This window comes from Salmo salar, unplaced genomic scaffold, assembly GCF_905237065.1.
Source record: "Salmo salar unplaced genomic scaffold, Ssal_v3.1, whole genome shotgun sequence".
NCBI classification, from domain to species: Eukaryota; Metazoa; Chordata; class Actinopteri; order Salmoniformes; family Salmonidae; genus Salmo; species Salmo salar.
Window position 1 is genome coordinate 10,001 of NW_025547816.1, and position 20,827 is coordinate 30,827.

Sequence of the window (20,827 nt, forward strand, 5' to 3'; positions counted from 1 at the left end):
GTGCATTTGACTTGAAGTGTTCATCTGACTTGAAGTGTGCATTTGACTGGAAGAGTGCATTTGACTGGAAGTGTGCATTTGACTAGAAGTGTACATCTGACTGGAAGTGTCCATCTGACTTGAAGTGTGCATTTGACTGGAAGTGTGCATTTGGCTGGAAGTGTGCATTTGGCTTGAAGTGTTCATCTGACTGGAAGTGTTCATCTGACTGGAAGTGTTCATCTGACTTGAAGTGTTCATCTGGCTGGAAGTGTGCATCTGACTGGAAGTGTTCATCTGACTGGAAGTGTGCATTTGACTTGAAGTGTGCATTTGACTGGAAGTGTTCATCTGACTGGAAGTGTGCATTTGACTTGAAGTGTTCATCTGACTGGAAGTGTTCATCTGACTGGAAGTGTGCATTTGACTGGAAGTGTACATTTGACTGGAAGAGTGCATCTGACTGGAAGTGTGCATTTGACTGGAAGTGTTCATCTGACTGGAAGTGTGCATTTGACTTGAAGTGTTCATCTGACTGGAAGTGTGCATTTGACTGGAAGAGTACATTTGACTGGAAGTGTACATTTGACTGGAAGAGTGCATCTGACTGGAAGAGTGCATCTGACTGGAAGTGTGCATCTGACTGGAAGTGTGCATTTGACTGGAAGTGTACATTTGACTGGAAGTGTTCAGAGACTATTACCTTTTTCTGCAGTCATTGTTACTCCAGTACCTTTACTGATGGGTGTGTGGTAGATCCTGCCTATTTGCCATAATGTGATAGATAACAAAAAATGCTGTAAAACACATGGAAAATCTAGTATTCAGTGCGTATCATATGAACCGGCGAACAACCAGTGAATAACAGCATCTACAGGCAGGAGTTGATCATGTCCACGCTCTAGATTATTCCTAAACTAAACAGAATAGCGAAAACACATCCTACAAAAGTGGAGAATCAATTGAACTAAAACACAAGTCTAATATTGGCCTACTTCCCACACTACCACTCCACCAGTTGGGACTTTCCAAAAAGTCATGATGTTTTAGCTGTCTCTGAATGTAGATGTCTTCAACAGACCTCAGGGAGCAACAAGGAGAGAGAGAGAGAGCAAGAGAGAGAGAGAGAGAGAGAGAGAGAGAGAGAGAGAGAGAGAGAGAGAGAGAGAGAGAGAGAGAGAGAGAGAGAGACAGAGAGGAAGAGAGGGAGAGAAAGAGAGAGAGGAAGAGAGGGAGAGAGAGAGAGCGAGAGAGGGAGAGAGAGAGGAAGAGAGAGAGGGAGAGAGAGGAAGAGAGAGAGGGAGAGAGAGAGGAAGAGAGGGAGAGAGAGAGAGAGAGAGAGGAAGAGAGGGAGAGAGAGAGGAAGAGAGAGAGGGAGAGAGGAAGAGAGAGAGGGAGAGAGAGAGAGAGAGAGAGAGAGAGGAAGAGAGAGAGGGAGAGAGAGGAAGAGAGAGAGAGGGAGAGAGAGAGGAAGAGAGAGAGAGAGAGGAAGAGAGGGAGAGAGAGAGAGAGGGAGAGAGAGAGAGAGAGAGAGACGGAGAGACAACACCACATCATAACACATCATATTTACATTTACGTTTCCGTCATTTAGCAGACGCTCTTATCCAGAGCGACTTACAAATGAACAGATGAACGACTTACATAACACATCACATCATAACACATCACATCATAACACATCACATCATAACACATCACATCATAACACATCACATCATAACACATTCTAACACATCATAACACATCATAACACATCACATCATATCACATCACATCATATCACATCATAACACATCATATCACATCATAACACATCATAACACATCATATCACATCATAACATATCATAACACATCATAACACATCACATCATAACACATCATATCACATCATAACATATCATAACACATCACATCACATCAACACATCACATCACACCGACATGACTTAACACACCGACATCACATCATATTTACATTTACGTTTCCGTCATTTAGCAGACGCTCTTATCCAGAGCGACTTACAAATGAACAGATGAACGACTTACATAACACATCACATCATAACACATCATAACACATCACATCATAACACATCACATCATAACACATCATATCACATCATAACACATCATAACACATCATATCACATCATAACACATCATAACACATCACATCATATCACATCACATCATATCACATCATAACACATCATAACACATCATATCACATCATAACATATCATAACACATCATAACACATCACATCATAACACATCATATCACATCATAACATATCATAACACATCACATCACATCATAACACATCATAACACATCATATCACATCATAACACATCATAACACATCATAACAGATTATAACACATCATATCATAACACATCACATCATAACACATCATAACACATCATAACACATCATATCACATCACATCATGACACATCATAACACATCATAACACATCATAACACATCATAACACATCACATCATAACACATCATATCACATCACATCATAACACATCACATCATAACACATCATAACACATCATAACACATCACATCATAACACATCATAACACATCACATCATAACACATCATAACACATTATAACACATCATAACACATCATAACACATCACATCATAACACATCATAACACATCATAACACATCACATCATAACACATCATATCACATCACATCACATCATAACACATCACATCATAACACATCATAACACATCACATCAAAAGCACATCATAACACATCACATCATAACACATCATAACACATCATAACACATCACATCATAACACATCATAACACATCACATCATAACACATCATAACACATTATAACACATCATAACACATCATAACACATCACATCATAACACATCATAACACATCATAACACATCACATCATAACACATCATATCACATCACATCACATCATAACACATCACATCATAACACATCATAACACATCATAACACATCACATCATAACACATCATATCACATCACATCATAACACATCACATCATAACACATCATAACACATCACATCATAACACATCATAACACATCATAACACATCACATCATAACACATCATAACACATCATAACACATCATATCATAACACATCATAACACATCATAACACATCATAACACATCATATCATAACACATCATAACACATCACATTATAACACATCACATCATAACACATCACATCATATCACATCATAACACATCATAACACATCATAACACATCACATCATAACACATCATAACACATCATAACACATCACATCATAACACATCATATCATAACACATCATAACACATCATATCATAACACATCATAACACATCATATCATAACACATCATAACACATCATAACACATCATAACACATCATATCATAACACATCATAACACATCACATTATAACACATCACATCATAACACATCACATCATATCACATCATAACACATCATAACACATCATAACACATCATAACACATCACATTATAACACATCACATCATAACACATCACATCATATCACATCATAACACATCATAACACATCATAACACATCATAACACATCACATTATAACACATCACATCATAACACATCACATCATATCACATCATAACACATCATAACACATCATAACACATCATAACACATCATAACACATCACATCATAACACATCATAACACATCATAACACATCACATCATAACACATCATAACACATCATAACACATCATATCATAACACATCATAACACATCATAACACATCATAACACATCATATCATAACACATCATAACACATCATAACACATCATAACACATCATATCATAACACATCATAACACATCACATTATAACACATCACATCATAACACATCACATCATATCACATCATAACACATCATAACACATCACATCATAACACATCAACACATCATAACACATCATAACATAATGCCTTGCATTATACCTGGGAAGAAAATACTTCAATTTGCTTAACTTGCCATTGACTCAACCAGTGGATACCTCATGGTCATTGGCTAGACTTCCCCCAAGGCAAAATACTGTCCCACACAGCTACAAGGAAACCTCCAGAACAATACATTCATTTGACTTGGTGAAATTCATTTTTTTTGGGGGACATAACTTGCTTACCACTTTTTTTTTGTCAGGGGAATTGACAGAAACTGAGCCTGGAGGAGTTCTGTGTTTTTATTTTTTATTTTTCCATATGATTATTTTAACTAAGTCATCAAGAAAGGGTTGTTGTGTCCAGGTCAAATGAAAAAGCTCTGATTCAGCAGTATAAAATGGTTAATGTATCTTCCAGCACAGGACATTTGCCCCCAGACACCCAGTGTGGGCGATAATGTTCCCTCCCTGGGTGATAGTGTTCCTTCCCTGGGTGGTTTTGTAATAGTGAAGAAGATAAACAAAGCCACGTGTTTCTGCACCGTTTCCAACAGGGGGAGGAGCTGAAGTGTTTACTTCCTGGTTTGTTCACTGGTGAATATAAAGGCCGCTGCGCAGTCACAATACCAGACAACACATCACCTTACTGAACACCAGACGGGAGATAAAAACTAACCTGTATCTTACAACATTTAACCTTCTGCAACATAAAGTCCGGAGCTGTCATTTTCTTTCGGCGCTGTTGATTTAAACAGTCCAGAATGCCTTTTCTTGGACAGGATTGGCGATCCCCCGGTCAGAGCTGGGTTAAAACTGAAGAGGGATGGAAAAACTTTTCTTCAGACGACAAAAACAGCAATGACTCAGACGTGAGGTCAGTATCGGGGTAACTGCATGTATTTTTGTAGTGTTTGTGCTTCCTGATACATGTTGTCTTGAGCAGCATCAACACCAGCTTAGTGACATTGAGGAGAAGAACTGAAGTGCGCCATCAACTTATCCAAGGAGTTTTCCCATCAAATGCTCCGAGAGAGCGATAGAGAGAGACACTTTTGTGTTTTATTATCTACTTCACTTGCTTTGGCAATGTTAACATATGTTTCCCATGGTAATAAAACCCATTGAGTTGAGAGATTGCGGCGGGGGACAGAGAAAGATAAAAAAAAATATATACATATTGACAAGTTCACATCCAGTCCACCTCTAAAATAAGTGATAAATACATAAGTGATAGAAACCTATGTGACGTTACTCACAATACAGTATTTGCTCTTGCTGTTAAACTATGGCTCAGCAGCAGATCTCTCTTGCTGTTATTGTGTGTTTGAGCCTGTGTTTCTACTCGTTAATCATTGTGCTATAAATAACTACTGTACAAGTGATGGGATTAGTAGACATCTGTTGGAATTACAGTGGATCCTGACTCCAGGCAGTTTGAAGCCAACTATATGCCTACCTATTGGGAAATCATAGTATCATCTCATATGAGCCATTTTTAAAAAAACGTTTCATACAATGATAAAATCAGCGTTTTTTTTTTTAAGTACATAAGTTTAGCTTTTGTACACCAGACGTGTAACTGGGCGTATGGTCTGTCCCCCCAGCTATTGCTAACTGGGCGTATGGTCTGTCCCCCCCAGCTATTGCTAACTGGGCGTATGGTCTGTCCCCCCCAGCTATTGCTAACTGGGCGTATGGTCTGTCCCCCCCAGCTATTGCTAACTGGGCGTATGGTCTGTCCCCCCAGCTATTGCTAACTGGGCGTATGGTCTGTCCCCCCAGCTATTGCTAACTGGGCGTATGGTCTGTCCCCCCCAGCTATTGCTAACTGGGCGTATGGTCTGTCCCCCCCAGCTATTGCTAACTGGGCGTATGGTCTGTCCCCCCCAGCTATTGCTAACTGGGCGTATGGTCTGTCCCCCCCAGCTATTGCTAACTGGGCGTATGGTCTGTCCCCCCCAGCTATTGCTAACTGGGCGTATGGTCTGTCCCCCCAGCTATTGCTAACTGGGCGTATGGTCTGTCTCCCAGCTATTGCTAAACAGAGGACGAGTGCTTCCAGGAGAATCTGCTGCTGGCTATTACATACGACATGGCAGCTAAGAAGAGAAGGAAAGACTTCATGAACAACAACGCAAAGATTCCTTGTAAATTGAATCTACAGTTTTACAGTACTGGCCAATGACATAATAAAGCAATTGACACAGTAAATGGTCCTCTGCACTGTGATGCTCAGTTTGTATTTTTTTTTCATGGACGTCCTCAATAATCACACTCTCCTTTTTCCTACAGATTTCCACAAAGAGAAATGGATTTACGTCCACAAAGGAAGCACTAAAGAGGTAAGGAAGGACTCTTGTCTTTAAAAAAAAAAACATTTGTCATTGTAAACATATATAAACAGTTACGGTATACCCTGTTGCAGTGAAACCAGATACTAATACCTGATGGTGTAATTATCCCAGCGTCATGGTTACTGCACTCTGGGAGAAGCCTTCAACCGGCTGGACTTCTGCAGCGCCATCAAGGACAACAGGAGGTTCAACTACGTCGTCCGGGTGGGTTGACTTCTGTGTTGAATCATCATGAAGGGATTACTGTGAGATGGGAACATAACTTTATTGTCCATCTGAGGATTACTGTGAGATGGGAACATAACTTTATTGTCCATCTGAGGATTACTATGAGATGGGAACATAACTTTATTGTCCATCTGAGGATTACTATGAGATGGGAACATAACTTTATTGTCCATCTGAGGATTACTATGAGATGGGAACATAACTTTATTGTTCATCTGAGGATTACTATGAGATGGGAACATAACTTTATTGTCCTTCGGCGTCACCTTAGGAAAATGACAAATGTCACATTGTGCATTCATACTAATGTAGTGTTGAACATTTTAAAGGGTGTTACCACAGAGAGTAGGGGTTTTAACCTTTTTAAAGGGGTTAACCTCAGACACAGTACTGAGGGGTGTTTAAAAAGCTGGGTTATGTTCTGGGTGTGTAGGTCTCTTCCTCGCTCTCTTCTCTTCATTGCGTCATTTCTGTCTCTCTGCTGTCTGTCTCTCTCTGCTGTTTCTGTCTCTCTGCTGTCTCTCTCTCTCTGGGCCTTATCACTTCTCTCCAGACAAGAGGCTCTTTGGAGATATTCTCTTAACTTACAGCGGACTGTGACGGAGCGAGAGAGAGACTCTGAGGGAGAGATACTGTGTGTTTGCTTTGAACACATCTCTCTCTGTTGATTTTTAAAAGAGAACTAGATTATTCTGAACAGTAAGTACAGACGATCATCAGAATAGTATCTAGGTAACGGTAGTAGGGGCCGATATTGGTCTGGGATGTGTTGTCCAGGTTAGTGTACTACTGCTGCTGCTGCTGCATGGTATTAGTGAGGTTCTCGGTTACAAAGACCAGGTTTACCGCAGATCAGGGAAACAATCACTGCGTCCCAAATAGCACTGTATTCCCTATATAATGTAGTGCACTACTTTTCAGCAGGGCCCATAGGGTGACACAACAACGATCATGGAAACACAGCCACATGTTGATCTATTAGGCAATACTCTCTGGGTTAGTGGAAATGGAGACCGACAAAGCTACGTTGATGTTTAGTTAGTGTAGAGTGGTGGCTAAAAGTACACACACACACATACACAATGTCCTGACCTACTGCTGCCATTCCTCCACACACAGACACTTGTTGGGGCCGTGAAGGGGGGGGGTGGAGGGAGGGGAGAGGAGAGGGACACTTAGACACTTGAGGGAGGTGGAGGGGAGAGGAGAGGGACACTTAGACACTTGAGGGAGGTGGAGGGGAGAGGAGAGGGACACTTAGACACTTGAGGGAGGTGGAGAGGAGAGGAGAGGGACACTTAGACACTTGAGGGAGGTGGAGGGGAGAGGAGAGGAGAGGGACACTTAGACACTTGAGGGAGGTGGAGGGGAGAGGGACACTTAGACACTTGAGGGAGGTGGAGGGGAGAGGAGAGGAGAGGGACACTTAGACACTTGAGGGAGGTGGAGAGGGACACTTAGACACTTGAGGGAGGAGGAGAGGAGAGGGACACTTAGACACTTGAGGGAGGTGGGGGGGAGAGGAGAGGGACACTTAGACACTTGAGGGAGGTGGAGAGGAGAGGGACACTTAGACACTTGAGGGAGGTGTAGGGGAGGGTAAAGCCTTTCGCGTGCTTCAGTTTGACTGGTGCCTAGCCGAACTCAATAAAAGACCTTCGCTTGAAAAACGAGGAAAAGGCTTCCATTTTGAGATGCTGTAGCCATTATACACTTCCTAAAAATGGTCAGAATTAATCGCAGATAACTTAATAAATCTTTCATTAATTATTATTATATATATATATGTTGTTATTTTAACCTCCCTTTTTCTCAATTATGATCTTGTCTCATCGCTGCGACACCCCTACGTGCTCGGGAGGCGAAGGTCGAGTCATGCGTCCTCCGAAATGTGACCCGCCAAACCGCACTTCACAACATCCGCCTGCTTAACCCGGAAGCCAGCCGCACCAATGTTTTTCGGAGGAAACACCGTTCACCTGGCTACCGGAAGTCAGCCTGCAGGCGCCCGACCCGCCACAAGGAGTCGCTAGAGCGCGATAAGCCAAGTAAAGTCCCTCCCCCGGCCAAACCCTCCCCTAACCCGGACGATGCTGTGCCAATTGTGCGCCGTCCTATGGGACTCCCCGATCACGGCCGGTTGTGACACCGCCTGGGAACAAACCCGGGTCTGTAGTGATTCCTCTAGCGCTGCGATGCAGTGACTTAAACCGCTTAGCGCTTGGGATCCGCCCCAGTCTGTCATTTCATTTTTACAGAGGAGATCTTAGTCGCACAATTTTTACAATCTAAACAAAGATGTTTGTTTCAATATTTTTCAAGTGGGGAAAAAAATGTGCATGAAAACGATTTTGCTCTTCGTTGAATGAAAACAAACCCTTCAACTGAAGAACTCCTACTGTTGACCAATCACTGGCGAAGGGGTGTAGACTGAGGCTACCGACTGAGGCTACCGACTGACCGACTGAGGCTACCGACTGAGGCTCCGACTGAGGCTTGCCTTGAGGAAAAATGTTCTGCACAAACAACCACAAAAAAACGAAGAACAAAAACGCCACTGAATGTGGTTTATATCTATATATCTATATATCTCAAACTGTTTGGGATGGGAAGCATGCGGACCCCTTAAGGGGCTGTTGTGTTGTTGGGTGCTGCTGACAATGGTCACATGTCCTGTCCAGAGTTGTGTAAGGACCAGTTTCTCCATGATGTCAGTAGCTGTGTGTTGTTGCATGCCACACATGCCACCCTGGCCTGGCCGTGGTGTGCACTGTGTTAGACTAGACACCCTGGCCTGGCCGTGGTGTACACTGTGTTAGACTAGACACCCTGGCCTGGCCGTGGTGTACACTGTGTTAGACTAGACACCCTGGCCTGGCCGTGGTGTACACTGTGTTGGACTAGACACCCTGGCTTGGCCGTGGTGTACACTGTGTTGGACAAGACACCCTGGCCTGGCCGTGGTGTACACAGTGTTAGACTAGACACCCTGCCCCAGCCAGGGCTTGGGCAACACGACCTGCCCCAGCCAGTGGGAACAGTGTTCTAGTGGCTTCTTTAAAGTGACAAGGATACTGTAGGCATGTAAACACTCAGAGACACACACACACACACACTCTCAAGCCCCTATAGGATTCATGCATAGATGTCCCTTTCAAGAATGTGTCTGTGTATCCACTGAGTCATGATGGGCTAGAGAGTTCTAGCCAGGTGCAGAGTTTCCAAACACCTCCTCCGTTCTGGAGGAGACCTGGAGACTCCTCCTCCTCCTCTGTTCCAACAGTCTGCTGATAGTTAGAGACCTGGAGACTCCTCCTCCTCTGTTCCAACAGTCTGCTGATAGTTAGAGACCTGGAGACTCCTCCTCCTCTGTTCCAACAGTCTGATAGTTAGAGACCTGGAGACTCCTCCTCCTCCTCTGTTCCAACAGTCTGATAGTTAGAGACCTGGAGACTCCTCCTCCTCCTCTGTTCCAACAGTCTGATAGTTAGAGACCTGGAGACTCCTCCTCCTCCTCTGTTCCAACAGTCTGATAGTTAGAGACCTGGAGACTCCTCCTCCTCCTCTGTTCCAACAGTCTGATAGTTAGAGACCTGGAGACTCCTCCTCCTCCTCTGTTCCAACAGTCTGATAGTTAGAGACCTGGAGACGACGACGACTCCTCTGTTCCAACAGTCTGATAGTTAGAGACCTGGAGACTCCTCCTCCTCCTCTGTTCCAACAGTCTGATAGTTAGAGACCTGGAGACTCCTCCTCCTCCTCTGTTCCAACAGTCTGATAGTTAGAGACCTGGAGACTCCTCCTCCTCCTCCTCTGTTCCAACAGTCTGATAGTTAGAGACCTGGAGACTCCTCCTCCTCCTCTGTTCCAACAGTCTGATAGTTAGAGACCTGGAGACTCCTCCTCCTCCTCTGTTCCAACAGTCTGATAGTTAGAGACCTGGAGACTCCTCCTCCTCCTCTGTTCCAACAGTCTGCTGATAGTTAGAGACCTGGAGACTCCTCCTCCTCCTCTGTTCCAACAGTCTGCTGATAGTTAGAGACCTGGAGACTCCTCCTCCTCCTCTGTTCCAACAGTCTGCTGATAGTTAGAGACCTGGAGACTCCTCCTCCTCCTCTGTTCCAACAGTCTGATAGTTAGAGACCTGGAGACTCCTCCTCCTCCTCTGTTCCAACAGTCTGATAGTTAGAGACCTGGAGACTCCTCCTCCTCCTCCTCTGTTCCAACAGTCTGCTGATAGTTAGAGACCTGGAGACTCCTCCTCCTCCTCTGTTCCAACAGTCTGATAGTTAGAGACCTGGAGACTCCTCCTCCTCCTCTGTTCCAACAGTCTGATAGTTAGAGACCTGGAGACTCCTCCTCCTCCTCTGTTCCAACAGTCTGCTGATAGTTAGAGACCTGGAGACTCCTCCTCCTCCTCTGTTCCAACAGTCTGATAGTTAGAGACCTGGAGACTCCTCCTCCTCCTCTGTTCCAACAGTCTGATAGTTAGAGACCTGGAGACTCCTCCTCCTCCTCCTCTGTTCCAACAGTCTGATAGTTAGAGACCTGGAGACTCCTCCTCCTCCTCTGTTCCAACAGTCTGATAGTTAGAGACCTGGAGACTCCTCCTCCTCCTCCTCTGTTCCAACAGTCTGCTGATAGTTAGAGACCTGGAGACTCCTCCTCCTCCTCTGTTCCAACAGTCTGATAGTTAGAGACCTGGAGACTCCTCCTCCTCCTCTGTTCCAACAGTCTGATAGTTAGAGACCTGGAGACTCCTCCTCCTCTGTTCCAACAGTCTGCTGATAGTTAGAGACCTGGAGACTCCTCCTCCTCCTCTGTTCCAACAGTCTGCTGATAGTTAGAGACCTGGAGACTCCTCCTCCTCCTCTGTTCCAACAGTCTGCTGATAGTTAGAGACCTGGAGACTCCTCCTCCTCCTCTGTTCCAACAGTCTGCTGATAGTTAGAGACCTGGAGACTCCTCCTCCTCCTCTGTTCCAACAGTCTGCTGATAGTTAGAGACCTGGAGACTCCTCCTCCTCCTCTGTTCCAACAGTCTGCTGATAGTTAGAGACCTGGAGACTCCTCCTCCTCCTCTGTTCCAACAGTCTGCTGATAGTTAGAGACCTGGAGACTCCTCCTCCTCCTCTGTTCCAACAGTCTGCTGATAGTTAGAGACCTGGAGACTCCTCCTCCTCCTCTGTTCCAACAGTCTGCTGATAGTTAGAGACCTGGAGACTCCTCCTCCTCCTCTGTTCCAACAGTCTGCTGATAGTTAGAGACCTGGAGACTCCTCCTCCTCCTCTGTTCCAACAGTCTGCTGATAGTTAGAGACCTGGAGACTCCTCCTCCTCCTCTGTTCCAACAGTCTGCTGATAGTTAGAGACCTGGAGACTCCTCCTCCTCCTCTGTTCCAACAGTCTGCTGATAGTTAGAGACCTGGAGACTCCTCCTCCTCCTCTGTTCCAACAGTCTGCTGATAGTTAGAGACCTGGAGACTCCTCCTCCTCCTCTGTTCCAACAGTCTGCTGATAGTTAGAGACCTGGAGACTCCTCCTCCTCCTCTGTTCCAACAGTCTGCTGATAGTTAGAGACCTGGAGACTCCTCCTCCTCCTCTGTTCCAACAGTCTGCTGATAGTTAGAGACCTGGAGACTCCTCCTCCTCCTCTGTTCCAACAGTCTGCTGATAGTTAGAGACCTGGAGACTCCTCCTCCTCCTCTGTTCCAACAGTCTGCTGATAGTTAGAGACCTGGAGACTCCTCCTCCTCCTCCTCTGTTCCAACAGTCTGCTGATAGTTAGAGACCTGGAGACTCCTCCTCCTCCTCCTCTGTTCCAACAGTCTGCTGATAGTTAGAGACCTGGAGACTCCTCCTCTGTTCCAACAGTCTGATAGTTAGAGACCTGGAGACTCCTCCTCTGTTCCAACAGTCTGATAGTTAGAGACCTGGAGACTCCTCCTCCTCCTCTGTTCCAACAGTCTGATAGTTAGAGACCTGGAGACTCCTCCTCCTCCTCTGTTCCAACAGTCTGCTGATAGTTAGAGACCTGGAGACTCCTCCTCCTCCTCTGTTCCAACAGTCTGATAGTTAGAGACCTGGAGACTCCTCCTCCTCCTCCTCTGTTCCAACAGTCTGATAGTTAGAGACCTGGAGACTCCTCCTCCTCCTCTGTTCCAACAGTCTGATAGTTAGAGACCTGGAGACTCCTCCTCCTCCTCCGTTCCAACAGTCTGCTGATAGTTAGAGACCTGGAGATTGTTGTTTTGAAATGAGCCCCGTCTGTCTTTCTACACATACAGAGAGAGAAGCATAATAAGCAGTAAGTCATGGAGGAACAGCTTGAGTCCCAAATGGCACCCTATTCCCTTTGTAGTGCACTACTTTTGACCAGGGCCCATAGTGCACTACTTTTGACCAGGGCCCATAGTGCACTACTTTTGACCAGGGCCCATAGTGCACTACTTTTGACCAGGGCCCATAGTGCACTACTTTTGACCAGGGCCTTGCTATTAGTGACGCAGAGACAGAGAAGTATAGCAAACGGTAAGTAATGGAGGAACAGAGAGTCTGTGAGTCTGACAGTAGGCTTGCTGATATTTATGTCTGTTTTCTCTCTCTCTCTCTCTCTCTAGCTGCTGGAGCTCATTGCCAAGTCCCAGCTGCCGTCGCTCAGCGGAGTGGCTCAGAAAAATTACATGAACATCCTGGAGAGAGTGGTGCAGAAAGGTGAGCTCTCTTTCTGTTTAAATTTCAAATTCGGTCTTTCTCCCCCCCTCTCTTCATGACTTCCTAGTTTATTATTGTGTACCTGCATACTTCCTCTTATCATGCTCAGGAGACCAGGTCATGTAAATGTCATCAAAACCGATTGACCCATCATCTCGGTGACCGGCGTGTTTTTAATGGTAGAAGGTGTAATGATGCATGGTCGCTACATAATGGGGGTTCTCAGTGGAAATAATAATAAACAGTCAACACAGTCCTCTGTGGTCTGATTTTATAAACTAAATGTCTCTTCAGCTAAACAAAGGATCAGGTTGTTTAGGGAAATGTTATGAAATCCATTGGTAGATCTAGAACTGGTGGTGTAAATAGCACCGCCGAGGAGGCGCCGAACACCGTGTGTATTAACTGCATTGACACGTTTTTGTCCTTTTTTTTTTTTTCAAATTAATAAATAACACATTCATGATGCAAAGTTCGGAAGTACACTTCCGTTTTGTCTTCCTGAGAGTTGCTTGAACATGTTTCTCTTGTCCTCTCCCTCCACAGTCCTGGATGACCAGCAGAATGTCCGTCCCATCAAGGAGCTCCTTCAGACCCTGTACGTGTCTCTGTGTGGTCTGGTGCAGGATATGGGGAAGTCTGTTCTGGTGGGAAACATCAACTGTTGGGTCCACCGCATGGAGAACATCCTGCAGTGGCAACAACAGCTGGACAACATTCAGATCAACAGGGTGAGTAGGACAGGCTCAGCTAGCTAGTTAGTTAGTTAGCTAGTTAGTAGCTAGTTAGTTAGCTAGTTAGCATGGAGAACATCCTGCAGTGGCAACAACAGCTGGACAACATTCAGATCAACAGGGTGAGTAGGACAGGCTCAGCTAGTGAGCTAGTTAGCTAGTTAGCTAGTTAGCATGGAGAACATCCTATAGTGGCAACAACAGCTGGACAACATTCAGATCAACGGGGTGAGTAGGACAGGCTCAGCTAGTGAGCTAGTGAGCTATTAGTTAGCTAGTTAGCATGGAGAACATCCTATAGTGGCAACAACAGCTGGACAACATTCAGGTCAACGGGGTTGAGCCCGACACTTTTACAGGATGAAAAGGAATCTGTCAAGGAAATGAAAGACTATATTAGAATGGGAGAAGACCACTCTGGTCCTGGAATGCTGCAGCCATTTCCACATTTCCACATTTCTCCTTCTTTGTTTTAGATCTGTGAGACCAGGTAGTTGGAAATCAGCCAATCACTGATATTGACACCCCCAGGACTAGAGATGCCTTCACCTTTTATTACAATGGATATAAGGAATATATTATTGCTGAAGGTAGAAAGGAAGCCAAACCAAGAGCTTCCCACCCTATGTAAGTCTCTGTCTCCCCCTCCTCCAGCCTGTGTCTAAGGGTATGACCCTAACAGACCTGCCTGCCAGCCTGCAGCTCAACATCATGGAGCGTCTGTCAGATGGCAGGGACCTGGTCAGTCTGGGACAGGTGACTCCAGACCTGGGACAACTCACTGAGGACAGGCTGCTGTGGAAGAGGCTCTGCCAGTACCACTTCACTGACAGACAGGTACAGACTTGTATTTATTTATATGTACATGCATGCATCATACACACACACACAGTCTTGTATAAATAACTTTGTGGGGACACAATTCAGTCCCATTCAAAATCGTATTAACCTTAACCCGAAACGCTAACCCTAGCTCCTAACCCTTAACCTAATTCTAACCTTAACCCTAAACCCCCTAGAAATAGTATTTGACCTTGTGGGGACTAATAAAATGTCCCCAGTTGGTCAAGTTGTTGTTATTATTCTTGTAAGGACTTCTGATCCCCACAAGGATAGTAAAACCGTAAACACACACAGCGCTTTTGGAGGATTCAGACCCTTTGACCTTTTTCCACATTTTGTTACGTTACAGCCTTATTCTAAAAATGGATTTAAATCAGTTTTTACCCCCCTTAATCTACACACAATACCCCATAAGGATAAACATTTTGCACATTTTATTAAAAAAAATACAAACCGGAAATATCACATTTACATAAGTATTCAGACCCTTTACTCAGTACTTTGTTGAAGCACCTTTGGCAGCGATTACAGCCTCAAGTCTTCTTGGGTATGACGCTACAAGCTTGGCACACCTGTATTTGGGGAGTTTCTTCTCTGCAGATCCTCTCAAGCTCTGTCAGGTTAATGGGGAGCGTCGCTGCACAGGTATTTTCAGGTCTCTCCAGAGATGTTCGATTGGGCTCAAGTCCGGGCTCTGGCTGGGCCACTCAAGGACATTCAGAGACTTCTCCCAAAGCCACTCCTGCATTGTCTTGGCTGTGTGCTTCGGGTCGTTGTCCTGTTGGAAGGTGAACCTTCGCCCCAGTCTGAGGTCCTGAGCGCTCTTGAGCAGGTTTTCATCAAGGATCTCTCTGTACTTTGCTCCGTTCATCCTGACTAGTCTCCCAGTCCCTGCTGCTGAAAAACATCCCCACAGCATGATGCTGCCACCACCATGCTTCACCGTAGGGATGGTGCCAGGTTTCCTCCAGATGTGACGCTTGACATTCAGGTCAAAGAGTTCGATCTTGGTTTCATCAGACCAGAGAATCCTGTTTCTCATGGTCAGAGTCCTTTAGGTGCCTTTTGGCAAACTCCAAGCGGACTGTCATGTGCCTTTTACTGAGGAATGGCTTCCGTCTGGCCACCCTACCATAAAGGCCTGATTGGTGGACTGCTGCAGAGATGGTTGTCCATCTGGATGGTTCTCCCATCTCCACAGATGAACTCTGGAGCTCTGTCAGTGACCACCGGGTTCTTGGTCACCTCCCTGACCAAGGTCCTTCTCCCCTGATTGCTCAGTTTGGCCAGGTTGCCAGATCAAGGAAGAGTCTTTGTGGTTCCAAACTTCTTCCAATTAAGAATGGAGGCCACTGTGTTTTTGGGGACCTTCAATGCTGCAGAAATGTTTTTGTACCCTTCCCCAGATCTGTACCTCTACATAATCCTGTCTCGGATCTCTACGTACATTTCCTTCGACCTCATGGCTTGGTTTTTGATCTGACATGCACTGTCAACTGTGGGACCTTATATAGACAGGTGTGTGCCTTTCCAAATCATGTCCAATCAATTTAATTTACCACAAGTGGACTCCAATCAAGTTGTAGAAACATCTCAAGGATGATCAATGGAAACAGGATGCACCTGAGCTCAATTTCAAGTCTCATAGCAAAGAGTCTGAATAATTATGTAAATAAGATATTCGTTTTTAATTTCTAATTCATTTGCATAAATATCGAAAACCTGTTTTCGCTTTGTCATTGTTGAGTATTGTATGTAGATTGAGGATATATATATTTTTTTAATCCAATTTTACAATAAGGCTGTAACGTAACAAAATGTAGAACAACTCAAGGGGCCCCAAAAAAAATTCTGAATTGCACTGTACCTCCGCACACCCTCACGTCTCTTCACATGCATTCATGGACAGTTTGGGTTTTCATGGTCTAATAGAATAAATGGATACCAGCTTCACCTGACTGTTATGACGCCTCATTGAACCCAGCTCTGCACCACACATAGTTAATGAATGGATCTCTCTCCTTTTTTTTGTTGTTGCAGTGCATATCTCAAAAGCTGCAAGCATTTGACAAACAGGACAACACCTCTGATCTGCCACTCAAAAGGCCATGGAGTAAAAAAATGAATCAAGGTTGTGTGTGTTCTCTGTGCAGATCCGTAAGCGTCTGATGGTGTCAGACAAGGGCCAGTTGGAGTGGAAGAAGATGTACTTTAAGCTGTGTCGCTGCTACCCTGTCAGAGAGCAATACAGTGAAACCCTGCACTTCTGTACACACTGCCACATCCTCTTCTGGAAGGTAGCGTTGGGAACACTTCAAAATCTCTCATTCCAACATCTCTCGCGCTCTCTCTCTCAATTCATATACAAGTAACACTTTCCTTATTACATAGTAATTAGAGAAAGTTATTTGTTTCTTTAGAATGAATTTACTATACTAAATTCTCTGTCTCTCTCTGTGTGTGGTTTCAGGATACAAACCACCCTTGCACAGCCAACAACACAGAGAGCTGCTGTAAGCCTGTTTCTCCACAAGGCTTTATCAATCTCTTCAAGTTCTGAGAGCCACACAGAGCCTGAGTGACTTTTGTACATACAGAACTGTTTATAGTGCAATCGACGGATTCAAACAGGCCCTTAGTATGTGTATAGGGGTGATGGTGCATTTGATTCCTGGTCACCATGACACTGGGGAGAGGAAGCAGTGGGGAAATGATGCAATCAAATTCTTGGACGGGAGAGCTGAGGATTCTGGGAGCTGGAGTTCTACAGCTAAGTGAACTTGACAAACTGATCAAAGAGGTGGAACAAGAAGAGGGGGATGAGATGGAACAGAGTACTCTGAAGTTTATTAAATAAGTTTGGTCCTTAAAATTATTATTTTTTTTTTATTTCAAATTAAATGCACTTCTCTTCCTGAGTGCAGTTGTGGCATGGCTACCGTAACAGCATACTAAGTTTAAACATTTTCCAGAAAGGAAATAATTTGCTAAAGTGAATTTGTTTAGTTTTAAATAGGGCTGTCAAACGATTAAAATAGTTAATAGCATTAGTAATAATTTTTTTTATTTGATCAAATTTGGCCCATTCCCCCCCCCATTTTAAAAAGCAGTGCATTGAGTTATAGGCATACTATGTTTGGATTGTAAGGGAAAGAGACAAAATAATCTATCAGTGTTTTTAATGGCATTTAAACTAATAACAGCACAAAAGTCACTGCTAACATAGATGTTAACGCTCCCAATGTTTCAGTAGGCCTTCTCCCTCTTATCAATGTTTCAGTAGGCCTACTCCCTCTTATCAATGTTTCAGTAGGCCTTCTCCCTCTTATCAATGTTTCAGTAGGCCTACTCCCTCTTATCAATGTTTCAGTAGGCCTACTCCCTCTTATCAATGTTTCAGTAGGCCTACTCCCTCTTATCAATGTTTCAGTAGGTTACCCCTCTTATCAATGTTTCAGTAGGTCTACCTTATCAATGTTTCAGTAGGTCTACTCCCTCTTATCAATGTTTCAGTAGGCCTTATCAATGTTTCAGTAGGCCTTATCAATGTTTCAGTAGGCCTACTCCCTCTTATCAATGTTTCAGTAGGCCTTCTCCCTCTTATCAATGTTTCAGTAGGCCTACTCCCTCTTATCAATGTTTCAGTAGGCCTTCTCCCTCTTATCAATGTTTCAGTAGGTCTTCTCCCTCTTATCAATGTTTCAGTAGGTCTACTCCCTCTTATCAATGTTTCAGTAGGCCTACTCCCTCTTATCAATGTTTCAGTAGGTTACTCTTATCAATGTTTCAGTAGGCCTTTCTCTTATCAATGTTTCAGTAGGCTACTCCCTCTTATCAATGTTTCAGTAGGTACCTTATCAATGTTTCAGTAGGCTACCCTCTTATCAATGTTTCAGTAGGCCCCCTCTTATCAATGTTTCAGTAGGCCTTCTCCCCCTTATCAATGTTTCAGTAGGCCTTATCAATGTTTCAGTAGGCCTTCTCCCTCTTATCAATGTTCTTGAAGTTTAACACTTCCTCATTTGCCACACACACTCAAGTACTGAAAGCTTCAGGCGTTCTCAATGAGTGTTTTTCTGATTGGAGTGTTGACTATAAGGAAAATAGAACTGTATCCATGGAGACAACGAGCTTTTTAAACCTGTCCAATGTTATGACTTCTACAGAATACATTAACAACCGATCAGCCAGGCCTGAGGTCATGTCAGATATAATACAAGGTATTAGATGTAGCCTAGGATACTGATCCATGTTCTTCAACATCAACTAGTCACAAACTGCTAATAGAATTGGGATACTTTTCTGAACTTAACCTGAAAAACTAAAATAGTAACGTTAGGTAAATGGAATGGATTTCCTGTTTTTGATTAAAATCATTGTGGGAAGTTAGCTAACTAGTTGATTCAAGATACAATCAGGCGTGGCATTGTAAACATTTAGTTTGGTTGGCTGGCTAGCTAGCGTTAGCATAACTAGCTAACTGCTTTTGTACAAATGATGTTCTTGCTGTTACCTAAAGAAACGCCTGGGAATGTGTTTATGGTTGAACTTCATGTCAGTTTTCCAGTTAGTGCACCACAAGAGGCCGACAGCGCTACTGAGACCGAGGTCACACGGACTGAGAGGGTGACCGGGCACAGAGCGTGTTGTGTGTTGCGGTTAAAACGGTCCGTGTGGAAACGGGCGCTCAAAAAGGGTCCGTGTGATGAAGAAATGGAGACATGATTAACGGTGTCCAATTTTGTTTTTAAGGAATTACAAATGTCACGCGTTATTAACGAGTTAACTTTGACAGCCCCAAGTTTTAAAACATAATGGGTTTCATTTTCAAATAGAAAAAGGTAGGGAAATATATTAAGTGATTTGAAGTTTGAAATTAGTTTGGCTCAATTTCAAGGACAAAACAAATTTCAAGTTTTATGTGTTTAACGTTTTTGGAAACGTTAGACTTTTTTGATAACCTGGGAAAGTGGAGAGAGAAATCCGGCCTTAGCTTTGGCACATTTTGGGAGAGTGTTATTTTATTTGTACTACGGTGTTTTTCACCAAAGTTGACTGGTTTGATATTCTTTATGTTGACTGCATATATTTTCTAAACACAACCCTCCCCTTTTTTTCACTTTTATATATTTGATATTTACAAAGGTTTTTGTATGAATTGGTTGTATTTTGCTTGTGTGTAGTCACTAGCTGCTAATGCTTTACCAACGATATTACAAACACACTGAATAATAATAGATATGGTGTTGTGCCCAAGAGCAGCTGGTTAAGAACAAAAGTGGGATGTTTTCAGATTCTTGTGTTTTAACTTTTTAATCTAGGAGACATTTATTTACAAGAAGAATTGACATGGTACTGAAGGAGCAGCTTTGAAAACCAATATATTTTAAAAGCTTGAAGGACTTTTTTTTTTTATGATTCAAAACATGTTTATTTATGGCTTCCTGCATGATGCTGTTTTTATTTTTTATACCCAGATGTTTTTTTCTTTTCTAAATGATTTGTCTGTCTGACATATTGAATAACCTGTTTTGATGGGAATAGGAAGCATGATGGAACTACTTGTTGAGTGGTTTAATCTTGTATCCGTCTGCGTCCCAAATGGGACCCCCCCCACCACCACCACCATATAGTGCACTATATGAGCCCTGGTCAAAAGTATTAGCATTCCATTTGGGACGTAGACTTTGACCCCTATTCACACTGCCTAGGCAGTAGAGTAATGTCCAATACATGTCATGTTTCTGTTCAATAAATAAACTGAAAATACTTCCGATTTTTTTGGTTTTAGCTGTTTCCATGAATATTTAGTAATTTGTCCACTGTTATTGGAATATGAATTAAATGTACTAATGAAAATATTCTAGCTGTGATGATCATCCCAAGGTTTATTTTAACTAGTCAATGACGATGATCCCAAGTTGCAACCCATGTCATACGGTACTGGTATTTACCATGCAGGCCAGAATCTAAAATCCCTTTTTTACATTGG

The 20,827-nt window shown here is 43.5% G+C and overlaps 1 protein-coding gene and 1 long non-coding RNA gene across 2 annotated transcripts; both read left to right on the forward strand.

Annotated features, from left to right (window-relative positions):
- Nucleotides 1–5,984: 5,984 nt before the first annotated feature.
- LOC123732452 (F-box only protein 32) lies at nt 5,985–17,559 on the forward strand. The gene is made up of 8 exons (XM_045711594.1): nt 5,985–6,111; nt 6,257–6,306; nt 6,430–6,522; nt 13,165–13,258; nt 13,805–13,989; nt 14,647–14,829; nt 16,989–17,132; nt 17,306–17,559. Exons 1-8 carry the CDS (start codon nt 6,057–6,059, stop codon nt 17,393–17,395), a joined length of 894 nt encoding a protein of 297 aa, XP_045567550.1. The 5' UTR covers nt 5,985–6,056; the 3' UTR covers nt 17,396–17,559.
- Nucleotides 17,560–18,457: 898 nt separating this feature from the next.
- Nucleotides 18,458–20,609, forward strand: LOC123732453 (uncharacterized). The gene is made up of 2 exons (XR_006763158.1): nt 18,458–18,513; nt 18,812–20,609. It is a non-coding gene; the product is annotated as an uncharacterized lncRNA (long non-coding RNA).
- Nucleotides 20,610–20,827: the final 218 nt, after the last annotated feature.